The following is a 24,113-nucleotide window of genomic DNA, read 5'->3' as shown; positions in this document are numbered from 1 at the left end:
GACCTCTCAACTCAAGAGATGTCTTTATCTACTTATTGATTATCAGCACATGATCATTTAAAAAACATTTTAGTTTGAACTTGAACATTTTTGGGTTTTGTGCTTAGTTTATACTTTCACTAAGTCTAAGCTAGCAAGAGTCCTAGATCATTGATGTCCATGAAGGATTTCTCATACAAAGGCTAGAAGTTAATGGTGTGTGTGTGTGTGTGTGTGTGTGTATGTGTGTGTGTGTTATACACACTCATTCTGTGAACAAAGCTGCTGCCATTCATCTCTCAAGTCCAAAGCAGTTGAACTATGCATTTCTGTAAGGCTGTCTTCTCTAAGCAAGGGTTAAATAATGAATCTAAGCAAGTATTGTTGTACATGAATATATTTCTATGATCCTGGAGGCTGAGGCAGCAGGACCATGAGTGGAAGGCCAGCCTGAGCTACACGTCAAGTAAGAGCCTATCTCGGAAGAAAAAAAAAAAAAAGAGGGAAATAATCCAAAAATATTGTTGAGCAAAATCAGATTCAGTTGCTTTTCTCCTGTGTCAGACCCTGCTTGAACCTAGATAACCTTAGATAACCTTAGATAAATGCCTTGTAAAATAGTAACTAGTTACCTTTTAGTAGCTTGATACTCAGAGGAGAACTGTAAGCACATAGTTGCATTTAAATACAATTATGTTGTATTCAATCAGCCACCTGATGAGGTCACTACTAGTCCCTAGTTCATCTTACAGAAGAGAATGCTAAGGTTTGAAGAGGTGATGCATATTTGCTGATGGTTCAGGAGGAGTCAGGGTTCCAAGCCATTCTATTGGGATCCAGAACCACTTAATTTCACTCAATGACCAGTTAGTGTCAGTCTCACCTGGTGCTGGATGAAGGGATAATTGGGCTAGAAATCATAGACTGCTTGTAAACCATACAAGACTTCAGTTCTAAGTTTCAATCCTTAGCTTAGCATTGCAGGATATAGTAGAGGAGCCAAAATCCCGGGCCATCTTTATCTCTGGATAAGTTTTATCACTCACCATCCTGAACATCCTATGTCCTTGGAGCCAGGCAAACCCAAAACTGTAATTTGGAGAGCAACCTAGGTAGTAGGTTCATTTCTATATATGAAAGCTAAGCAAATAAACAGATTCTAATTTTAAAACTGAGGAAAAGAAAAACAATTAAAATAATTTACTTCATTTTTTGCAAATATGAATAAAATTTTCTTCTAAACCAAAATCTGTTTCTATTTAAGTCCTGACCTATGCCATTGCTACAGTACTATGATGGTCCCCTAATGGCCTTGTAGAGTTAGCGTCCTCAACCAGCATACATAGACAAAGATTAAGGAATAAAGTGACATTTTTTCCTTTTTCCTTTTTTTTTTTTTTCCTGTCTCTAACTTGATGAAAGTTGTATTCTCCTCAAACTCGTCAATTAAATGTAGGGTAGGATTTGAAATATCTCACTCAATTAGACAAAGTGAATGAGTAATTGGGATCAATGAACCCCCCCCCATAAACTCATAAATCCTAAAGCCTTGAGGTAGGCAAGAGACCCTACTGACGTCACAGAGCCCTCCTAAGTCACAGTGCTCATGAGCTGCCTTTGGACAGGTGGTTCAGAGGCACTAGGATTTTTAGTTTGGGTGCAGTCAGGATCCCTTTGTGTTTTGGCTTTTTAAGAATGAAAGCATATTTCTGTTCCCTTTCAAAAATAAAAAACAAATCAACAAAAAGTAGTTGGAATCAAGCTGGGGAATCAACTTTATGAGTTCAGGTATTTACCCATGGACGTCAAGTCTTTACATTTCTCAGATTTCCCTCTTAGCATTTCTTACTATATATAAACGAAGGCAAAAATATCTCAAAGGCTCTCAAATCTTCTCTTGAGCAGAATACGATGCATCTCCCAACATATTAGAACTATTTGACCTCAACAAAGATCCTAAATGCTTCGTGGAAGTACCTGTCGAGATACGCTCTGGTCATCAGCTACAGATGTAATGCTGGCAGGTGAGGGAACCGCAGCGGGTTGAGAGCAAGTTGAGAGCCTCTTTTTAAATTTTGCCACCTGTACTGAAACTAGCTTTAAATTTTAAAATGCCAACAGTGCAACAATGCACTCATAGTTCCTGATCTGAGTCTGCATTCTGGTTGCCTAGATACAGATGCAAACAAAAGTGCCTCCCTGCCTGCCGAAGAACAGCCTGATCCACCTGATGGCCCCCTTCCTGGCTCAGCCAGTGACCAAGAAAAGAAAGCAAGTACTTTCAGATATTCATGTTAAGAATGGAATAATTTGTTCAGTTTCTCTGAAGCTCAGGTTGTTTAGAGTTCGAAGGAATCCCAGAGGAACGGCTTTCTTTTTTGTGTTCCTGCATTTCCTGTTTGCTCTGCGTTGATACAGTGACTAGGCACAGCAAGGTTACCATTTAAACAGTGATCTCCGTTTCTAAATATATTAACTGGATGGATTTTAAATGCGGGGATAAGTTTTTATATTTGATAATGATGATATATTATGATAGAGATTCTTTAAAAAAAAGGATAGATATATGCAGTGTTTCCTTTTTAAGTCCTTCTCAAACTTCCCATTAATGATAAAGACCTAGCAAAGCAAGTTTGTTTCAGACTTTGGTAGATCCAATAACACCTACACAATCTCTTACGAAAACAGTACCAGAGAGTCAGCATGGCGTCAAGCACAGGCTTTGAGTTTCTGTGTTAGATCGGATGACTGCTTAAGCTCAGTTTTCTCTTATATAAAGTAAATTAGTTAGGACTACCTTTTGTTATGGCTTCTAATTTAAGTAAAGCCCTAGCAGGCAAAACAGGCTCGGCGTATAATCACATGATCCATTACATCTCCCATTCTCAAGTTCTTCACCTATAAAGAGACTCATCTTAAATTAGTTAAAGGAACTTTTGCCATATATGATGAAAAAAACCATGGTACTGATTAACAGCTGTTAGAAAAATGAAGTCACAATATATGTGAAAAGATGTAATAATGTAAGACTTGTAACATTCTTAAAATGCTATTGTGAACAGATGAAAATTGACTCAGATGTAGAAATACCATAATAAAGTTATTTGTGAAATGAGTTTTACATATAATCACATCTTAGCCTCTAAGAATACATTGAAAAGACATATACATATGTACACTACACTCCAAAGTAGGCATGACGAGAATATCCTAGTAATTCATTTCCTTTGGACATATTCATCCCACAGATATTTACACAACAGTGTTGGTTATCAACTGCATAAAGCAAAGACCAGCCAGTTGATGAGGAAATACCAAGACAAACTCCCACTGCCCTGGGGTTCCCCGGAGAGGTGAGAAAACACCTAGCATGAAGTTACTGATAAGTTCAGGACCCAAAGCATTTTGAGGAAGAAAAAGTTGTGAGAAGAAGTGCTAGGGAGACATCTGATCAGGTCCCCTAGGGATACAGGATGGTACCCAGAACACAAAGATGCAAGTACCCAAGTACCCAGCAGAGCATTCTCTAGGGCAGTGCTTTCTCAACCTTCCTCATGTTGTGGTGACCCCAACCATAAACTCATTTCATTGCTATTTCACAATTTTGCTACCGTTATGATTGTAAGATATCGGATATACAAGATGTCTGGCATGTAGCTCCCAAAGGGGTCATGACTCACAGGTTGAGAAACACTGCTGTAGTGGGAAGTCTGGGCTAAGGCACATGCAATACCTGCAGACCCTAATCCACAAGATTCCAGGGCAATGCACTCTCCTAGAAGCTCACTGGACCCATCCTGACCAGCTCGGAACCTGTTCCAATAACCTCCTGCCAACTGGGTTGGATCAAGCCAGAATGGCCACTATTAACTTTCTTGATAATAGAGTAGCCTGGTTTTTTTTTTATTTTGTTTGTTTAGAGGAGGGTTATTTGCAATTAAATGCCTTGGCTCTAAACCAGAAAATGGTTGATTCCATTAAAACTTGCTAAATAACTAACTTCTGAAGAAGGGTCTTATTATTTTCTTTTATTTTATTACTATGCAATGAAATAACCCAAGTAAAATCTCCAACAAATGTATTTTGTTTAACTGGTTAACTGAAGAAGAATATCACTTACATTTCCTCCATTAAATGCACTTCAGTGATTGCCTATCAAAATTAGAATAAAACTTGCTCTATTTTTGAGCTGTAAAAAAGACATTAGACCTTTAAGTTTTTTCAATATATGGAAAGAGTGAATATATTTGGTATCTTTTTTTCTCATAAAGATGTTACCAAATCGTCAACATTTGGAAAGAAATAAAACCTCCTAGAAGTAGCAAAATAGTGAATTAGAGATATTTTAGCTCAATGTTGATATGGCCCATTTGTCTCTATTAAATTATACATATGGCTGTTCTATGCTTTTATTTCTCATTTATAATAATCTGACATCTAGGTTTTTATAAAATTATTTTGATTGACTATCTTTCTAGTTTGAGGCTGTTTTGAAAATTAGCTGATTCCCCTAGGAAATTACTGTGTCAGGAATAAGTCACTGTCTTTGGCTTTATTTCAAAGCTCCGTCAGTAATCACTGGAGTTTTCATCTAGGAATGATGTATGGCTTTCACTTCTAAAAAGCTTTTCCTGAAGCAAAGCTCTTTAAGAGTGTCCCAGAACCTAATTATAGTTTAAGTCCAGTGATGCAAATGTGACATATGTAAGATTAACTAGTGGTATATATCTCATTTTAAATAAAACCATTTATTTAAAGAGAAGATGGATGAAAGTAGCCCACTAAAGCATCACTTGATACATTTTGAATCTGTCACCTCTGTTTTAGGTAAGATTATCTCCAGCCAAAATGTCAACCAAGAACTCTACAGATCTAGTTGAATATGTTGACAAGTAAGTCTGTAAACTAATGCTTTTAAGTAGTTACTGCATTTAATGGCACAGCAGAGATTAGAGGGGGCTGAGTGAGACCTTGGAAATCATGTAAATAGTTATCTGCTTTCAGAAAAGCCTAAACCACCTCAAACAGGCCGAGCTTACAGTCTAAACACATGGTGCCACCTTCGCATTAAGTGACTTCATGAACTCCGATAGATCTGCGGGAAAATAAAAGGGTAGGAAGTGACACATAACACAACACAAAGATAACTATAACTTTCAAATTAAGTTAAGCAAATCTGTTGACCCTGTGTTGAAAACCCAGGAAAACCTGAGATATGCTACTCATCAGAAAAATATGACTTTAAAAAAAAAATCAAATTCTACAACATTCCTACTTACAATGCTATCCCTGGAACCCAAGTCCACAGGAGTGGGATGGTTCTGGTCCTTGGGACACATCTGTTGGTAGCCACATAGTGTCCAAAAGATCTCAGAATTCTAGTTCTTAGGGGTGACATTTCAGAAGTAATGCTTATGGATTGGAGCTGTCTTCTACTCAGCACAGGAAAGGAGCTTTCCCTCTTCATAGCTTCAGAGCAGCTGTGATTTAGTCTTGGCCCCTTCACTGCTGCTGTCAACTATCTATTTGGGAAATTTAGTTCTTTCTTCTCATTTGCAAAATGAGGAGGTCGGACTAGAAGTTCCTGAGGCTTACTTCAGCTTTAAAATAATTCTGATGCTATAATATACATTCTAACCACAGAAGGAATGTGGCCAAATAAATGAAGTGAGTCAATGTGAAGAGAAATCATAAATAGCAGGCCGATTTTTAAAGTCATCTTTGACAATGAAAAGGGTGAGATTTTAAATTCTGCTTTTTATTGCAAAATTTACAGTTAAGGATTCTCCTGTTCTTAGCAACCTGGTGTTTCACTTTTTTTTTCCTATGCTTTCTATAACCTGCAATTTCTCACATGAGTATGGATTTACAATTTTTGGTGGGGATCAAAACAGGAGAAATTATTTGCCTTAGTGTTTTTAAAAATGTGACATTTAGATACAACAAATGCAGTACTCCCCAAATTAATTTTAAAGGACATATTAGCTAACTTTAGCATCAGAAAATAAGGAAAGCTGTTTCTACCTGTCTGTATGTGACATCTAAAAACTAAAAATCATTCCTCTAAATTATTAAGATAGTTCCAGTTTGAAGCCAGTGTGACCTACATTCCAGGAGACATGGAGAGCGATAATAGCTTTCATTTTCAAGCATTATCTTGGATTTCAGCCCAAGAAAAGGTTAATTACATCCATTTATGTGTGTGTTTTATATGTATATGTTTGTAGACATGTGTGTCACCGCGCACCTGTGGAGGCCAGAGGTGAACCTTGTGAGTTGGTTCTGTCCTTGCATGTGTGGTTCCAGGTCACCTGGCCTGGCAGCAAGCACTTTTATGCACTTAGCTATCTCACTCAGCTAGATTTTTGGCAAAATGGAGTTAAGACAAAGATGACCTGGCCCCAACATTCATTTCTACCTCAATCCCCCTCACAATCACACCTCTCAATGCCTAAGTCTGTATTTTACTTACACCGGAGATGCTGAGATCAGCTGTGCTTTTTCACTTTTATTCTCTCAAACTGCAGCCCACACATGGGGGGGGGGGCGGTCTGTCACCTTATGCTCCTTAATAACCCTGCAGTAGTCTGTCACACGGTGCGTTGTAGCTGACAGCGAGAATGGAGAGCAAGGCCGGAGCAGGGGAGCCAAATGCCGTGAGCTGTACTTACAGAAGTGCTTATGGGATGCTGACAAACAGAAACACAGGACACAGTCAGACGTTGCAACTATCACTGCAGAATTCTGAACTGACATATTATATCCTCTTAATCACCAATTGGCAACAGATGTACTGAAATGCAAATGAGACACTTAGATACTCTCTGGACTATCTAAGGAGACAGTACACAGCTTCAGGGATTCATCCTCATAGACGTACATCAATACGTTTAAGGGCAGCATTAGAAAGTGCAATGATAAGCCCCAAAGCAAAGCTTGAGTAACTAAAGAGATGATGCCCAGTCTATGGAGAAGTTTAGCTGAGAGTTATGCATACTGAAGAGTCTGGCAGACTGGCTGTGTTCATGGAATCCTTCACGGCCAGTCAATTGGAGTAAAACCCACATAATTATCAACACTTGTTAAATGTTAGGTCACATTTATAATACATGTAGTAGGGGATTTGCAAGTACTTATAGAACAACAGTGGTGATGTCACCATATTTAAGGCAGTAGAGTTCTAATGTGCATATTTGTTTGCTAATTCACAATAAGTAGACACACTGACTTTATGACAGTGTACAAATGCTCATTTAAGCTTAATGAGCTGAAAAGCATCAAATTCTTGTTTCTCACTGCTTTTTTCCTTGCTGGTGGAAGGCACACACATGGATCCCAGGACTTCCAGAGTGAACTCTTGAGTCCACAGCTCACAATTTCACACAACACACATTATCCTCCCACAGGATTTAATATTGAGTGGAAAGCAAATTGTCCTCACGAATCCCCTATGTTTATTTAATTGGCTTTTCCATAGGGAGGAGTTTTTTCGTCACCTTGGAATCAAATACTTTCTGAGGTCCCTTCTAACCCTTCGAAGACCAGTTATTATTCACCTACGTGATTATTGAGCACCTACTGTATGCAAGCACTAGGCTAGACACTTGCAAAGTCACCAGTGAGCAAATTAGACAAAGATTCCCACCTCACATACCTTCCATTCCAGAGAAGGAAGAGGCACACGTGTCCAGTAAGCCTGCCAGGACAATTCTTACTGACGGGTTAGCATTTGAGCAAACCACAATATGGGCATGTGGACACATGGGCAAGAGCATTTGTCGGGGAGGAGTACAAAGGGGGTGAGGATGTTTGGAGCAAGAAGGATAAAAATATAAATAAAATTTGATATTATCAGATATATTGACTTTCCAGTCCGTCTTGCCTAAGAGGGAAACTCTAAGTCTCCTAAATCAAAAGGGGGCCTGAGAAACAAAGTTGTTTGATACTGAGCAGTTCCCAGGCCATCTTATAGTCACTGTATATCTTGAAGGTGTATTTTGGGAAGACAGGGGTCTGGCTACTAGTTAGATTATAATTTAAAAATGAGACAGATGTATTCAGTGCATCAAATGGGCAAATAAAGAATATGGCATCCAAGGTCTGAAGAGAGTAGTGCCAGGTCTTCCTGGGATGGTGACAGGCATTTTTTTATGATGTGACTCTCTACATCTATTACTGTGTGATGAAGACATAGCTCCTATCATGAGGCATGAGAATGGAAGGCGAGACTCAATCGCTAAGCTTTTAATGGAGCATGGCAGACTGTGCTGTCACCAGCCACAGGCAGTCTTTGATTCTCTCTAATCTGCCCCGCTTGCCTTTGCCCATGATGGGTAAGTTGCTGGTGATGAATGGGTGTAGCTGCAGGCAACATGTGCTATTCACAAAGTCCCTGAAACCCATCAGAGCAAGGCTGGCCAGAAGAAAGCCAGTTATCCTTGCCTCAGGAGGTTATCAAAGCTTGCTGCATCTAAAAACCAGCAAATAAAAGATGTCACTGGAGCATAGGTCAAAGTCAAGCTCATTCCTCAGAGAGACTCAGTGAGGCTTCAGCAAGAAGAGATGTGAACAGAGTGGGAAAAGGTGACCAGGAGAAAAGCTACCTGATGTTGGAGGCAAAGTACACTCAACAGTAAGGATGTAAACATGCCCCCTTCCCTGAGATGCAAAGGCATTAAAAAAAAAAAGGCATTAACTGCCTAGACAATGCTGCAGGGAGGGAGAAGGGAGAAAAGACGAAGGAGCACATCATGATATTTCTCAGCTGAGACGCAAGTCTTAGGAAAAGTTTAGTTTATGGGACAAGATCATTATAAAGATTAGATAAAATTAAAATACAGTTCTATGTGTGAGGTGCTAGCTCTAAGGACTCTGTAGAAATAAGATGACACTAATCAAACTCCTTTCTTGTCTACTGTGCTAGGACCTCCCCTCCAATAACTTAGATTAACTTCCCAGGGCTGCCATGATCACCACTATTCTCTTGTTAGGGACAAAATGTGTATCTCACAGTCTTTGAAGTCAAAAGGCCAAAGTCACAGAGTCAGCAGATTTGGTTTCTCTGAGAGCTGAGGGCCGATCTGTTGCACAGCTTTCCACAGGCTTCCAGTGCTAGCTGGCAATCCTTGGCACATCCTGACTTATAGAAGTCACGTCAATCTCACCCTCTCTCTTCTCTGCCTTCTTCTGTTCTTCACGAGGCCATCACCACAGAAGGACATGAGCCATATTGGCTCAAGCCCCAGATACTCCATTGTGACCTCCGCTTAGCAATATCTGCAGTGACCCAATTCCAAATGAGGTCACAGTCTGTTATAATGGATATTAAGACTGCAACATACATTTTATGGGCCATGGGGAGGCCCATTGTACTGCATAAAAAGTACAAGAATTTGGGCCCAGGTTTTCCAATTCCATATGCAGTGTTTTTTATACTGAAGTCACAGAGACATACATGTTATTGAGAGAGGGTGAGGGGAGGAGAGAGAGGGAGGGAGGGAGAGAGGGGAGAGAGGAGGGGACAGGGGAGAGGATGGGGGAGAGAGTTTTCATGGGAAATGTCTTGGCAGGGCTACAAACTCTTAACTCCAAACATCCTCAGCTAATTGCTCCTGTGGGCACACATTTTATTTATATGTGCAAGCTAGATATCCACCCTGCTTCCCTCCAAGGAAGGGTTTTGCTTATGACCTTAATCTGTTCCAACATCTTCACACACACACACACACACAAAAGGGACACCATTCGCAGTGAGCATGGCATTCCTTTTACAATCTTCTTAAAACCTCACTGAATATGAGGCACTTGTATCTTAGACTGCACAGCTTTCTACTAGGATGACCCACAACCAGTCTGTCTAGTCTCTTCTTGGCTGTGCCACTATTTGTCTCTTTGGTAGGCATGTCCCCATGCAGGCTCTGTGCTGGTCCAACCCCACCAGTCCTCCTCCTGTGTTTCTGGACTCTGCCCCAAACTTGCATTGCCTGTCTCATCCCTCAGAGCACTCAGGTTTGTGTTAAACTCAGCCCCAGAAGCTGCCTTCTGCAACTCCCAAGTCTACCTACCGGATGGTTATAGGCCAGCACTGGAGAACCTATAGTTGGTTATGGACCAGCAATGGAGAACCTCTAGTTGGTTATAGACAAGCAATGCAGAAACTATAACAAAATGTTTCTTTCTAATTCGCTATTCCCACATGCTCATAGAATTATTTTTGTAAGCCAGCAGAATCGCCACATTTTTACTTTACGTTTCCTTACAGGATGCTGTGCTTTCAGAATATAACTAGTCCTTAAAGCCGATCTCATGAAAATGTAGAAAACCTTCTCGGTGTGGCTTTTTGTGTCCAGAAGAGGGCTTAAGTTGGCATGTTTTTGTTTCTGGCTTTTTACAGGCTTCCAAAATGGTTCTCAGAAGTTCCTAAGTAAATTTAGTGTTCTCTTCACGGGGACAGACTAGGCAGCAAAGTGAGGGCTCGTGTACCAGGGTCTCTGCCAGCCACAGCACAGCTGGTGTAAGTCACACCAACGCAGAGAAGCAGAACACTTGAGTCTGGGGAAAATCTGTTCAGACTCAGCTACAGTCAGCGATGTGTGCAGCCTCTCTGGAGAGGCCCCCTGGGTTTCTTTACCCTGTGGTTAGTAATTCCAACGTCTGGAATAGTCACTTGTTACTTCCTTTCCAAGGTTAACATTAAATCAAGGCCCCGTTAGGGTAGCATATTAGTAAGAGGCAGCTGGTTTATTTGTTTGTGTTTATATAACCAGGGTAGTCACACATTGCCAGTGAAAGGTCTCAGGTTATATCCCCTTTGGGAATAACCTGGCAGTCTGAATAATAGTGTCATCAGAAGTTTCCATTACTTAAGAATATTCATAAGTCTGGTCTCCCAGTTATTGCACAAGTGAGGAACTTTTCTTATAGCAATGGCAGGAGAAAGTAAGTCCTGTGTCATCTGAGAATCCTGTGACTAAAGCTAACAAAGCATTTATTATTGCTTTGGTGAGCATTATTAAGAGGCATGATGATTATGCTCTAGATAACAGAAAGCCTTGGATATGACAAAAAAAAATAATCTTCCAGACAGTTCTTTAGGTAGAAAATAACTTAAACGTAAGCCTTAAAACCCACAGGAAAAGAGGAACTATAGTCCAGTGTTTGCATAAGCCCTGAGGTATCTCTGTGGTGCAAGCAAATGCATTTGCGTAGCAGTATGTGCTGTCTCCTGAGAGGTGTCAGTGGCATGCCCTATGGAATAGAAATACAACTTAGCTAGCTGTGACAGACAGGACCAGAGACAGGTGAATGGGGCTGCAGCCCTGTTCCAGTGATCCCTCTTCTGGGAAAGGTCTGCTTCTGTATTCTCTGTCTAGGAACACTCCTGATCACAGCTCACAGCATCCCCCCAAGGAAAGGGCACTTGGTCTCTTATAATCCTGGACTATAACACACCTGCATGGCATTGGTTGGTCTACCACCTGCTACAGGTGCCTTGATATCATAGGCTCCTCACTATCATGGCACATACAACCAAACAGCCAGCCAGGCCTCAGACTGTCATGCTTTCCAACTTGCCAAGATGCTTCTGAATGTCTACAGAATGGGAGCACCCATGCTTCACAATTCAGCAACTCCTTCTTTACCCTGCCTTCTCTGACTCCTGAACAACACTACCAGTCGTAGCCAACACTGTGGCGATCCATCTTCAGAGTACATTTGAATCACATAAGTGCTTTCCTTATACACACACCCTAGCTCTCCTGACCCAGTCCAAAATAATGACTTATTGGTCTATGGTGGACCCAACAAATCTTTATTTTAATGATCTTGGTGTCTTCCTATATCACTAATTCAAATGTCTGATGAGAAATGTAGAGTTTGGCTAATTTGATGGCTTAATAAAAGTGTCAAGCAGCCAGGTCTTCACTGCCCATGCCTGCGTTTCCTTTTGTTTTGTGCTCACAAGATGAATTCAACAGTTCCATGGACCACACAGCATGACAATGGCAGAGAAGGCTCTTTCTTCATCTTCTTTCTTAGAAGCCAAGATGCTCAAAGCAAGTTTCCTTCTGTAGAGCTGTTTCACATGTTTCCATCTAAACATTGTTCATCTCAGGCTGAAATAATGGAGCCAACATAGAAGCCACAAGGGACGGGCACATGAACCAAATCACGCCGAAGTTTGCAATGGCCATTAGGAATTTAGGAATGTAATCAACAGTGTCTACCACAATGAAAACACCCAAGAAAATCATCTTAAAGGGGCAGGGCAGGGGACGGTATCATTTATAAGCATCTGTCTGGAAGTAAAACCAGAGGGTCCCTCTATTTGCAATCCAGCCTGCAGATTGCCTAGAGACCATGAAGAGGCATCAGCTCAAAGAAATTAATGAGCAAATCCACAGATCAGTGCTAGGCTACACATCACCATCAGGAGGGCCTGGCATCCTCTCCTGACTCACATACCTGATCCAGGGTGCCACTGTCAGCATGGTACAGTCTTAGAGGAATGTGTATGGATTCCACTTGGTAATTTTCCAGGAGAACATTTTGAGCCAAATGAGTAGTAGGTTGAAGCTGACTAACAAAAGCCCTTAGCACACCCTTCTTCTTTTCATGGATGGACAAGCAATAGGAAGGAACAATGCTGCCTGGGCTGAGGCTATTCTATTTTGCTCTGGAACATAAACTGTAAGCCCTAAGGTTGCAATGACTTGCAACCTTAAAATCTTGTTTTTTATTGAGCCTTAAGAGAACAGAGAAATTAGTCACCTATAATTGCTTAACTTCTACTATGTATCACACACGCCTCTGGGTGCTGAGGGTACTGTAGAAAATAAGGTCTTATTTCTAGGGACAGAGGACAGAAAATAAAAGAAGTATCCAGAGAGATGGCTCATTGCTCATGCAGAGGATCTGCACTCAGTGCTCAGCACCCATATGACAGCCAACAGGCATCTAGCCAACCCTCCTCTGGCCTCTACAGGCACTGCATACACAGAGCACACAGACATACATGCAGGCAAACCTGCCCATATACATAAAATAGAAATAAATGCATCTTAGTTTAAAAAGAAAAAAAATAAACCTAAGGAAGTAAGCAAGATAAGTTTATGTACTGACAACTTCTGTGGAGAAGATGAACTGGGATATATTAGGACAGTAACAGAGCAGAAGGGCATCCTAACTGGGAACACTGGCACTGCGACCGAGCTGTGGCCAAGGGCAGCCGCGCAACAACTGTAGGAGGAACAAGCACAACAGAAGCATCTTTAAGCGTCAAGGCTGTGAATGAAAAACAGCTCAGTGTCAGAAGGGACGCAGGAGGACCCAAATGATAGTAAGGAGGGGAGGGGAGCTGGGCTCTTATTCTCAGAGGATGGATACAGCCAGGGGAGGGAAGGGTTTAAGTGGGTGAGCGCTGTCATTTACACTTCAGAGGAGAATCACCCTAGGGGCTGGGAAGGTGGGTTCATGGGGACCAGAGTTCAGGTTCCCAGAACCCATGCAAAATAAAAGCCAAATGTGTTGACAGGAGTCTGTAACCCCAGGGCTGGGGGCAGGAGGGGGACACACAGATCCAGGCTTCCTATAGGTACAGATCTAAGGCATACCTAATGAGATTTCCAGGCTCTTGTCTCCCAGAACAATGAATTGGACAAAGGGACTCATGATAGAAAGAGACAGTTTATTAAGAACGAGAAACTGGCGTTGCCAGGGGTAGAAAGTAAGAGACAGAAAGCACCTGGTGAGTTCTAATCCTTTTGCTGGCTGTTTACGTGCCATCTGTCTTTGTGTATCACAGACATGTTTGTTACATACAGTCCTGGTGATGAAGCGTTTTCAGGTGACTCACTCCGTTAGCCCAGAGGTAAGAAGATGTGGCTAACACGCCAAGCTCCAGAAAACACAGGCAGCCTCTTCAGACATACTGAGGATGCCTGCCAGGCCGTTCACTTTCTGCTGCTTGGGAAGAAGCAGGATCAGGACAGCAGTGAGCTTCTGAGCGTTTGCAGTGGGAGTCTATGAAGGGAACGGTCCAGGATTGGTTGCTCTTCCTGTATCTTGTTACTGTAACTTTTCCAGCACTTTACAGAAGCCCTCAGCTCAGAGCAATAGAGAAGCCACAGTGAATAGAGAAGCTTCCTATCCACCCTCCCATAGCCAGGCTGAGCTGTCTCTTACCCCCAGGCGACAGTGGCCGTCTGTCGCAGGCTGCTTCTCTAAGGAACAGCCTTTCAAAGCTGTTCTGATTTAGAGCAAAGCCAGGTCTTCATGCTCACACACTGCATGCAAGCTGCCCCAGTGGATATCGCCTTGACGAGATGACTCTCCAGGAAAGAAAGTCCCACATACTACAATTCACAGACCCCCAAAAAGATAAGTAGCAAGGAGGATACTACGAAGGGTGATTAAATCTCACTCAGAAGAAGAAATAGAATAGACAGTGGAAGTGTTTAAAGCAAATGAACAAGGTATGAGAGGGAACACAGAGGGAAATGAGGGCAGAGATTAGACCTGGGGAGAGAGGGAGCAGAAGGACAGAGGGCCTGAAGAAAGAAGAGAAACCTGGGTAGAGGCATCTCTGTGACAAGCTGAGACCTAGGACAGAGTAGTCTCCTAGGAGGATATGGGGGTGACTCTAGCTGAGACTCCTAGTAGCAAGGGGGTCACAGAGACTGAAGAAGGCACCCTCCAATAGGGCTCCTAGTGGGAACACTAGGGAAGGGGAACACTAACAGAGATTGAGGGAATGTCCAACCAATTCCTGGTCCAACATGAGACCCGTACCATGGGAGAGAGCCAACCCCTGGCACTAGTAATGATACTCTGCTATGGTCACAGATGGGAGCCAAGCATAGCTGTCATCTGAGAGGCTGTACTCAGTTGCAGATCCAAACAGATGAGGATACCCATAGCCAAACATTGAGCAAAGCATAGCGAGTCTTGTTGAAAAATGGATGGATAGATAGAAAGACCTGAAGGTGCCAGGAGCTCCACAAGAAGACCAACAGAGCCAACTAACCATGGCCCAGAGGGACTTGCTGAGACTGACACACTAAGGACCATGCATAGACTAGACCTAGGCTCCCTACACAGATGTAGCCAATGGGAAACTCAAGCTTCATGTGGGCCCCCTAGTCTTAGTGAGGGGAGCGAGGGGAGGGCCTGTCTCTGACACGGACTCTGTTACCTCCTGCGTTTTGATCGCTCCACCGTGGTGGGGCTGCTTTGCCAGGCCACAAGGAAAGAGGATTTAGTCCTGATGCAATTTGATGAGTTGGGTGGGTGGGTGGCTGGTGGCTCCCTTTTTCTGATGAACAGAGAGGGAGGGTGGAACTGGGAGGATAGGAGGGAGGGGCTACTATTGGGATGTAAAGTGGATAAATAAATGTTAATTTCAAAAAGACACACACACACACACACACACACACACACACACACACACACACACACACACACGGGAAAAAAGTCACAGAGCAGGCTACCTGCTGAGATCTGACTACTGGCAGCCCTACCAGGAGATGAGGATAGCCTTTCTTTCCTGAGAGCACATTATAACATCAGAGTATTTAGAACCTCACTTGTTGCCTTAAAAATCATACACACACACACACACACACACACACACACACACACACACACACACACAGAATTTCTCACAGTATGCATGCTTTCTCTTTCCAGGTCTTCCAAGTTTTCATATGAATTCTCTCAGGTTGGGAAGAGGGTAATTGTTGCAATTCAGCATTTTTGTCAAAACCATCATCAGTCCAGAACGTTTATCCCAAAGAACTGGGCCATTCAGGTCCTTTCACTCTGTGATTCAGGGCAGATGTACATCAGCTGTCATGGCTGTAAGTAGAGAACACAGTAAGGAAACCACTGCAATGGGTTCTCTCATAGAGAGAGCGTCTGGAAGACTCCAGAGCAGAGAAAAAGCAGCAGCCTGGCACACCCAGAGCCAGGGAAGCCTGTAGTAGAAAAACCATGAGGGTTATAAAAAGGCTGTTACTGAGGGGAGAAAAGCTGCGGAACTGGAACCTTCTGGTTTAGGGTAGAAGAAGAGGTGAGAAGGGCCAGGATGCTGGCGTGGACTTTGTTGTTGTTGTTGTTGTTGTTGTTGTTGTTGTTGTTGTTGTTGTTTAGTGGTTTTATTTTTTTCTTCAAGATTTTTTTATCAATTTATTCATATTACATCTCAATGGTTATCTCATCCCTTGTATCCTCCTATTCCTCCCTCCCTCCCATTTTCCCCTTAATCCCCTCCCCTATGACTGTGACTGAGGGGGATTTCCTCCCCCTGTATATGCTCATAGGGTATCAAGTCTCTTCTTGGTAGCCTGCTGTCCTTCCTCTGAGTGCCACCAGGTCTCCTCATCCAGGGGACGTGGTCAAATATGGGGCACCAGAGTTCGTGTGAAAGTCAGTCCCCACTCTCCACTCAACTGTGGAGAATGTCCTGTCCATTGGCTAGCTCTGGGTAGGGGTTTGAAGTTTACTGCCTGTATTGTCCTTGGCTGGTGCCATAGTTTGATCGGGCAAAGTAGAAGGATCCAGAGGGTCCTAGAAACCTACAAAAAGAGCATTATGATAGGCAGATTTGGGCTGGCGTGGACTTTGAAACGCATAGCAGCCACATCCGGATAGGAACTGCAGGAGTCTGGAGGCCAGCATGGGCTTTGATTTGTAACCACGGGTACAGCCAAGGAAAGTTGCCCTTTCTGGCAGGCAGACATCCATTTCACTGGGCCCTAAGAACTGCTGCTCCTGTAGTCCAGCTTGAGTTGAGCAAAGACTGTCATCTTGTAGTTAATCACTACCTTCATGGGAATCGGGGCTCCCTTTGGACCTGGCAGTGATCTCGGGGTTCTTCCTCCTTTGAAGTCTTAACTTTTCAAGGTAGCTAAAGCTGGATGTGGCCCTTCAAGACCCATCTGGAGCTAAAAATAGAATTCTGTGACCTTGAGGGCAGCATCATCAGGGAGTCTGCAGTTACTAGGACTTCTGGGCAAGCAACATTTTCCATAGAACCAAAGGCTGCTGCTCCAGGAACACCACAGATTTCCTCCCTTCCATATTCCAGGCCCTGGGCCTCTTGTCAACAGCAAGCAGCATCTAGGATTGGGTAGAGCCAAGGCTGAAAACAGGTTAGGACAGAGGCCCAGCTGGACAGCAGGACAGGGTAGGGCCAAGATGGGCGATTCTATTATTTTCTAAGTGATTTTCATGAGGTGTAACGTTAGCATCTAAGCTCTGCTCAGACCATGGTGTCTGCAGCAGCTCCCTCTCCCCGCTCCATAGACACCTGCTGAGACGCTGTGAGTCTCTTCCTGACAGACAATCCCAGTGGAGTGCCTATAAGCACCTGGTAACTATCAGATTGCAGAGAAATGTGGATTGGTTAGCCCCTAGCTCAAACTAAACAACGCTGAAAATGTCTTCTCCCTGTGGCACGAGTGCACGTACATACAGGCACATATCAAGTCAGCCAAGCCAAATCTCTATCTCTAGAAACCTTGCAGACTATCCAATGGGCAGCTTGGCCCACCTTGGCCCCACTTCTCCCCCTACATCTAGTGGTTTTTAATTGAAATTTTGAGTAAAGGAATCATTTTTCATTAAAGCCAAATTAGAATCTGTAGACTATCTGCCTTTCCCAAGCTTGTTTCTAGTCTCTAACTTCCGGGTGCTTACTCTCTCCGATGTTTATCCTCCCCCCCTTGCATCCAGCATCAGCACCTTAATCTCAGGCCACCGATGCTTCAGATCTAGTTATCCTCTACTTCCACATAGCAAATCCTGTCCAAATACAGTGGCATAAAACATCAGATATCTCCCCACAGAGATATCTGTGGATTGGGAGCCCAGAGTAACTCCCTTGGTGATTTGGGCTCAGATTGCCTCACAAGGCTATAGTTGGTCATCCTCCAAAGGGTGGGAGGTCTCCGCTGAGGTGCCTAAGCGCACTAGCACCTTGGTGGCAGAACCCCTGGATTCCAGGATGCCTGATCCATCAGTCTTTTCACACTCATGCACACTGTTTTCAAGTCACAAAATGTGTCTTTACGCCATAGTTTTAATGAAAGAGACAGAAGTGTCGTTATGGATCCTCCAGGAATTTCTCATTTTAAAGAAGGAAGGGTGGATAAGCTCACCTCAGAAATATCTTCTTCTTGGCCCTCTGTTTTTTCTATTGGATTATAGACACAGTGTGTCAAGACGGAAACGTATCTTCAGGCTGCAGGAAAAGGTATCCTCTATGGTGGTCAGGGATCCAAAGGAGCCTGCTTATTTGAGGGCTTTTTTGGTTGTATACCCAAAGTCCTATTTGCTTATGTCACTCTTTTGGAGTACTTATTATACACACCTGTATACAACACTAGCTGATACTTAAAGGCTGCTAAACACATCTGTGTTCACACTGAAACACTCCTTTATAATGAACACTCTTTTTTTTTTCCAGAGCTGAGGACCGAACCCAGGGCCTTGCACTTGCTAAGCAAGTGCTCTACCACTGAGCTAAATCCCCAACCCCATAATGAACACTCTTGCAGAGGCTCAGTGTGCTCAACAAAAGCCCCACCCCACCCCACCCTGCCCAAAGGCTCTTGTCCTGGACCATAGCTTGATGAAGGTCCCTGTGAAATTTAATAGCATTGCAGACTCATTTAAAGCTAATGTAATTCTCCTACATAAATCTAATGAAATTGTAGCCCTTTAAGAAGTCAAACATCTGCACTCAGGGATAAAATAATCAAGTGCTTTAGTCATGTGTCGGCAATGATCTTGGGCCAGTTCTTTATCTATTCTATAAACTATTTTCCTCTTCTGTGACTTTAATATAATGCTGTTAAACACTGATAAGACAATGCACAACAGAAGTCACCAATAGAAAGTTATTGAATACAATGGTTTCCAGGTTTGTTGACTATAGAATTATCTTGTGGTGATTGGTTTTATCTATTATTCCAAGACAGAACCTCACAGAAACTGTCTAAACTATCACTTGGTATGTACATGTATGTTTGTATGTGTGTTGGGTAGAGACTGACATAAGGTATCTTTCTCAATCATCTTCTGTCTTATATTTTGAGACAGGGTCTCTTACTGAACATGGAGATCATCGCTTTGGCTAAGGTGGCTGGGATCTGCCTGCCTCTGTTCTTCCAAGGCTAATGTCACAGGTGTACACTGCTGTGCCTGGTTTTGTATGGGGATTCTAGGAATATAAATTCAGGTCCTCAAGCTTGAACAGCGGGCATTTTACCTACTGGATCATCTCCCCAGGCCCCTAGTTTGCCATTTTTAAAGTTATATATAAGAACTTGTAATTTTCAGATTAAAATAGAATTTGTATCCAAGGCTATATAAAGCTGTAAGTCACTGAAGAAGGCTTCCATCATCTTCCTTCTGAGCTACTATTAATTCCTTCCCAACTGCTACCATTTTGACGTTAGAATTTGTCATCATTGCATATGAAATAACTCTCACCTAAGAACCATGAGAAGATGTGTAATACAGTACCAAGGCAGAGTATGAACTATTTATTCCTTAGAAGAGATGCAAATCAAGCTTCAGAATGGGTTTAAATATCTCACTAGACACAGGAAAGAAAAATGAAAAAAGGCGGCAGTACAATGACTTCATGTTCTTGACTTCAATGAAATGGCCCCCATAGGCTCAGATATGTGAAATTCTCCTGTTGATCAACTGTTTAGGAAAGTGGTTTTCAACCTGTGGGTGGTGACCCCTCTGAGATCACATATCACATATCCTGCATATCAGATATTTACAGTATGATTCATAACAGTAGCAAAATTACAGTTGTAAAGTAGCAACAAATATAATTTTGTAGGTGAGGGTCACCACAATATGAGGAACTGTATTAAAGCATTGTATCATGTGCCATACTCCCCGCCATGATGCCAATGGACAAAGACTCTGACGCTGTAAGCAAGGTCCTAGTTAAACATTTTCTTTTGTCAGAGTTGCCTTGGCCATGGTGTCTCTCCATAGCAACAGAACAGTGACTGGGAGACTCATTTCATCCTTGTAACATGATGATGTGTCCTCCTTCTCACCAGGGGCTGTCCCTTTCTCCCTGTCATTCAAAGCAACCAGACAAGTCAGCTGGAAGAGCGGCTGAGTAGCCAGGAGCGCACCATAGCCTTCCTCCTTGAGCAAGCCTTCCGCATCAAGGAGGACATCTCCGCCTGTCTTCAAGGGACCCAGGGCTTTCGAAAAGAAGAATCTCTTGCCAGGAAGTTACTAGAAAGTCACATACAGACCATCACCAGCATCGTCAAGAAACTCAACCAAAACATTGAGGTACATCTATTTCCACATGTTGGCATCAGTACTGGACAACTGGTATGGGGTTTTTTTTTGGTCCGATATGTGACTAAGTAGTGAACTAAACAAACTCTAAGCCCCACAGAAATTGTATTTTGGAAGGAAAACAGACATACGGTGATGGTTCTAGGTTGTGGGAGCTATGATAAAAATAAAGTTTAAAGGAGGCTTTTAAGTTTAAGTCACATGCCAGACCAACAACAAGAAGTTGCAGAGGATAAAAATCATTTTTCAATTATAGAAATGTGCTGCTAGCCAGGCGGTGGTGGTGCACGCCTTTAATTCCAGCATTTGGGAGGCAGAGGCAGGCGGATCGTTGTGAGTTCAAGGCCAGCCTGGTCTACAAAGTGAGTCCAGGACAGTCAAGGCTACACAGAGAAACTCTGTCTCGAAAAAACAACAACAACAAAAAAAAAGAAAGAAAAAGAAAAAGAAAGAAAGAAAGAAAGAAAGAAAGAAAGAAAGAAAGAAAGAAAGAAATGTGCTGCTATTGCACCAGAGAAAGAGTTAAACTTTGGGCTACCTGTTATGGTAAAAAGTAATGAAAACAAAGCTTTGCTTAGAACATACTATACGTCTATTTGAGACAGTAAAGAAAATGGGTTAGTATGCCAAATAGTGTGCTCATAGGCTTTATTCGTCCAAATCTGTAAGACTGTAATGATTTCAAGTGGAGCTTTTTGTATGCGTCAACACACTGAACGGAACAATGGCCCATCCCCCAGCCTCCTAGCTGTGCTGTGCTGTTGACTTAGTTAGGCCATCTTCCTGTAGCTGTCCCTATGGACCATCTTTATTTTCCTCAAGTTCCTGCTCAGATGCTGCCACCCTATGTGACATCACTTCCTTTGCAGTAGAATTGTCCCCTCCCCACCTCAGCAGTTTCAGCCTCCCTTAAACATTACTGTTATCCATAGCTCTCACAACCTAGAGTCATTGCTATATGTCTGCTTGCTTCCCTTCCAAAATCCTTGGGCCTTACATTTTGTTTAGTTCACTTCTAAGTTACTACCCAGACCCCCTACCCCCAAAAGATCTCTAATATGTTAAAAGAGACATGAAGTTTTGATCAAACACAATCCCTAGACTAAGTAAAACAAAATTTCACCACAGGCCTGTAATCCAGTGTTTGAGGGTGTTTACACATCCTTGCTTTTGGGCAAGGAGTCTGGAGAGCATACGTCAGGCAAAAGTTCAAAACCCTGTAGAATTATGAAAATTGACAATAATGCCCTGCACCATACTTGCCCCCACTTAGTACCAGTGACATTTTAGGATGGATTTTCTTCTAAAAAAAATACTAATAACTAAGTACAACTGACTCACAAACTCATGTGATTTTGTGTAGATCTAGTGGAGCCCATAATGCAACTGAGAGAATGGAGAAAGTCAAAAACTCTCCGTGAAGTCATAAAACTGAATGTGATGACAGTGTTTATATACCAGGGCATGCCAACTTATGCCTGTTTTCTCAGCAGCTGGAGGCGAGACGCAAGCCAGTCACCAGTTCCAGGCCAGTCTGCGCTCCATTGTGAGACCTTACCATATAAAATCAAAGGCTGAAGCTATAGTTCAGGGGTAGAATACTTGCCTAGCATGTGCAAGCCCTGAGCCCAGGATCACAACAAAGCATCCAAAGCTCTAAGATAATCTAATTAAACATTGGAAAAGCAGAAACTACTAGGCTAGCGTTAGTAAATAACTCAGTTCATGAGCGTTTTATAGGGAAGTGGGTGCTATTCCAATATTCTAAAGGAAACTGGACTCATGAGCTCAGTCCATTTGCATATTGGCTGTAAAGGTATACTGAAATATGAAATAATGCTTAACTCAAATTCTTGAAGGAATTAGGGGAAGGGTATCTTACCATAATTGCAGCAGCTATGTGGTTTGTCTGCTTTTAAAGTCAAATGCTGACCTGTGACTGCATTCCACATGCTGGGGTGACAGGCATGTACCACCAAGCCTAAAAAACCACTGTCTTTTTTACCCAGGAACTCACTGTAAGTTTCAAAATTAATGAATTTTTTTTTAACTCAGTAAAGGAAAATTTTATGCTTAATATTGCTTTATTGCAGGGAATTTGCTCTGGTTATTAAAAGCAATGTTTCTTCATTATAATTCATTTGAAAGTTCAGGAAGAAAAATTGAAACCTGTGAAAACATTCTCACAATTCTCCCACCAAATGGCGAGCTGTACAAACACCCAGAGAGATCTCCTCTGGTCCACTTAGGAGGCTGACTATCAAGGCAAGCACATCGTTAGCATAAAATAAACTCACATCGTTAAAATCTCTTTATGTGGTGTATAGATCACGATTTGCCTAATTTTTCTTCTTAATTTTGAAATATCCTTGTCTATTGGATTGCTTCCACAACATGTATCCTTGGAAATGGAATTACTAGGGTGTAGACACTATAAAAGCTCCTGATGGACGTTGCTAGATTGGCTTCACAAACTCTGTGCTAATTTACACTCCATTAGCATTATACGAGATGCTTTGCACTAGGCCTATGCCAACATCGAGATTTATTATTTCAATTCTTGCTAATGTACAGAAACTAAGTGCTGGGTGTTTTTCCTTGAAGATGTTGAATCCACTTGTTAATCTGACCATGATAATATGTATTTCCTCTGCCAACAATCTGGGTATATATTTTGCTAATATATCTTTTTATTTATGCTTAATATGATGAGCTCTTTTCTATAGTAAGGATGACAGCCAGGGCACATTATTAAACATTTAACACTATGCAACCCATATTTTTCTGAAAGAAAAATCCCTGCTCTGTGGTGTTTGCCTCCTCTTCGGCATTATAATTCCACGATTATTTCCGTCAACCCTCATAGCGCCACAGCACACAAGGAGAGGAAGATGTGTGCAGTCCAGCCTCAGAAAGGCACATGCTAGCTCCCTGACAGCAGGTAATAACATTTGTAACGTCTCCTGTGCTTTTATAGCTTAATTTTTAAATGCATTACGTGGTTTTATATAAAGTTAAACATTCAAATATTCTGCTTTGCAACAAAAAGTAACAAAAATTACTGATACTTTTTGTCATGATCCTGGTCTATAGTGCACTCACCACCACCTCCCACCCCCCCACACCCACCCATACACACACACACACACACACACACACACACACACACACACACGCATACACTCACACGCACATGCATGCACCTGTGTAGGCACACCCATATCTTAGTGTAGCTGTTCCTTTTTTGGAGTTAGAGAAGTCTTCATTACAGCACCGTGTGACATTGCAGGACAATGTTACATTACACTGACATAGTTGCCATATGCCGCTGCTACACTGATTTACTTGGCTTTGTCCTAGAAAATATTCTATACTGATCAGAGCCAGTTTCTTCATCTCTGTTGGTTGTTTGTTTCTTGTTTCTTTGTTTTTTTTTAAGACAAAGCCTCACGATTTCATTCTGGCTGTCCTGGAACTCTTTATGTCGATCAGGCTGGTCTCACAAAAATCCACCTGCTTCTGCCTCCTGAGTTCTGGGATTAGTGCTATTATAAAAAGTATGCACCACCACACCTGGCTCATCTCTGGTCTCTACTGAAGAAAAAGCAATGCAAAAGACAAAACTAAAACCATGGTCTTGACGTTTACTTTTAAACATACACATTCTATTTATTAATATATTTTTATTCACTTTCATTTCTCCCATACATCTTCCTATATTCACTCCCATTACTCATCTCATTCCAACATTTTTATCCTGTAAAAAAAAAAAAAGGTTTTAAATTCAATTTGCA

General features: G+C 42.2%; 1 protein-coding gene across 2 annotated transcripts in view; it reads left to right on the top strand.

Annotated features, from left to right (window-relative positions):
• Window positions 1-1,618: 1,618 nt before the first annotated feature.
• Window positions 1,619-24,113, top strand: part of FAM81B (family with sequence similarity 81 member B) — a 53,893-nt gene continuing 31,398 nt past the window's right edge. Inside the window, exons 1-5 of one of the 2 annotated variants that reach the window (XM_084802216.1) lie at window positions 1,619-1,767; window positions 1,885-2,003; window positions 2,153-2,250; window positions 4,807-4,871; window positions 20,097-20,310. In XM_084802216.1, the coding sequence (XP_084658342.1) occupies window positions 1,940-2,003; window positions 2,153-2,250; window positions 4,807-4,871; window positions 20,097-20,310 (441 nt within the window). In that variant the 5' untranslated portion in view covers window positions 1,619-1,767; window positions 1,885-1,939. Of the gene's footprint in view, window positions 1,768-1,884; window positions 2,004-2,152; window positions 2,251-4,806; window positions 4,872-20,066; window positions 20,311-24,113 lie in introns of both variants that reach the window. The other variant, XM_084802215.1, reaches the window with a different exon arrangement.

This window comes from Acomys minous, assembly GCF_964271855.1.
Source record: "Acomys minous genome assembly, chromosome: 11".
Classification (NCBI taxonomy): Eukaryota; Metazoa; Chordata; class Mammalia; order Rodentia; family Muridae; genus Acomys; species Acomys minous.
Note: the sequence above shows the minus strand (reverse complement) of the source record. Positions and strands in the feature narration are given on the sequence as shown.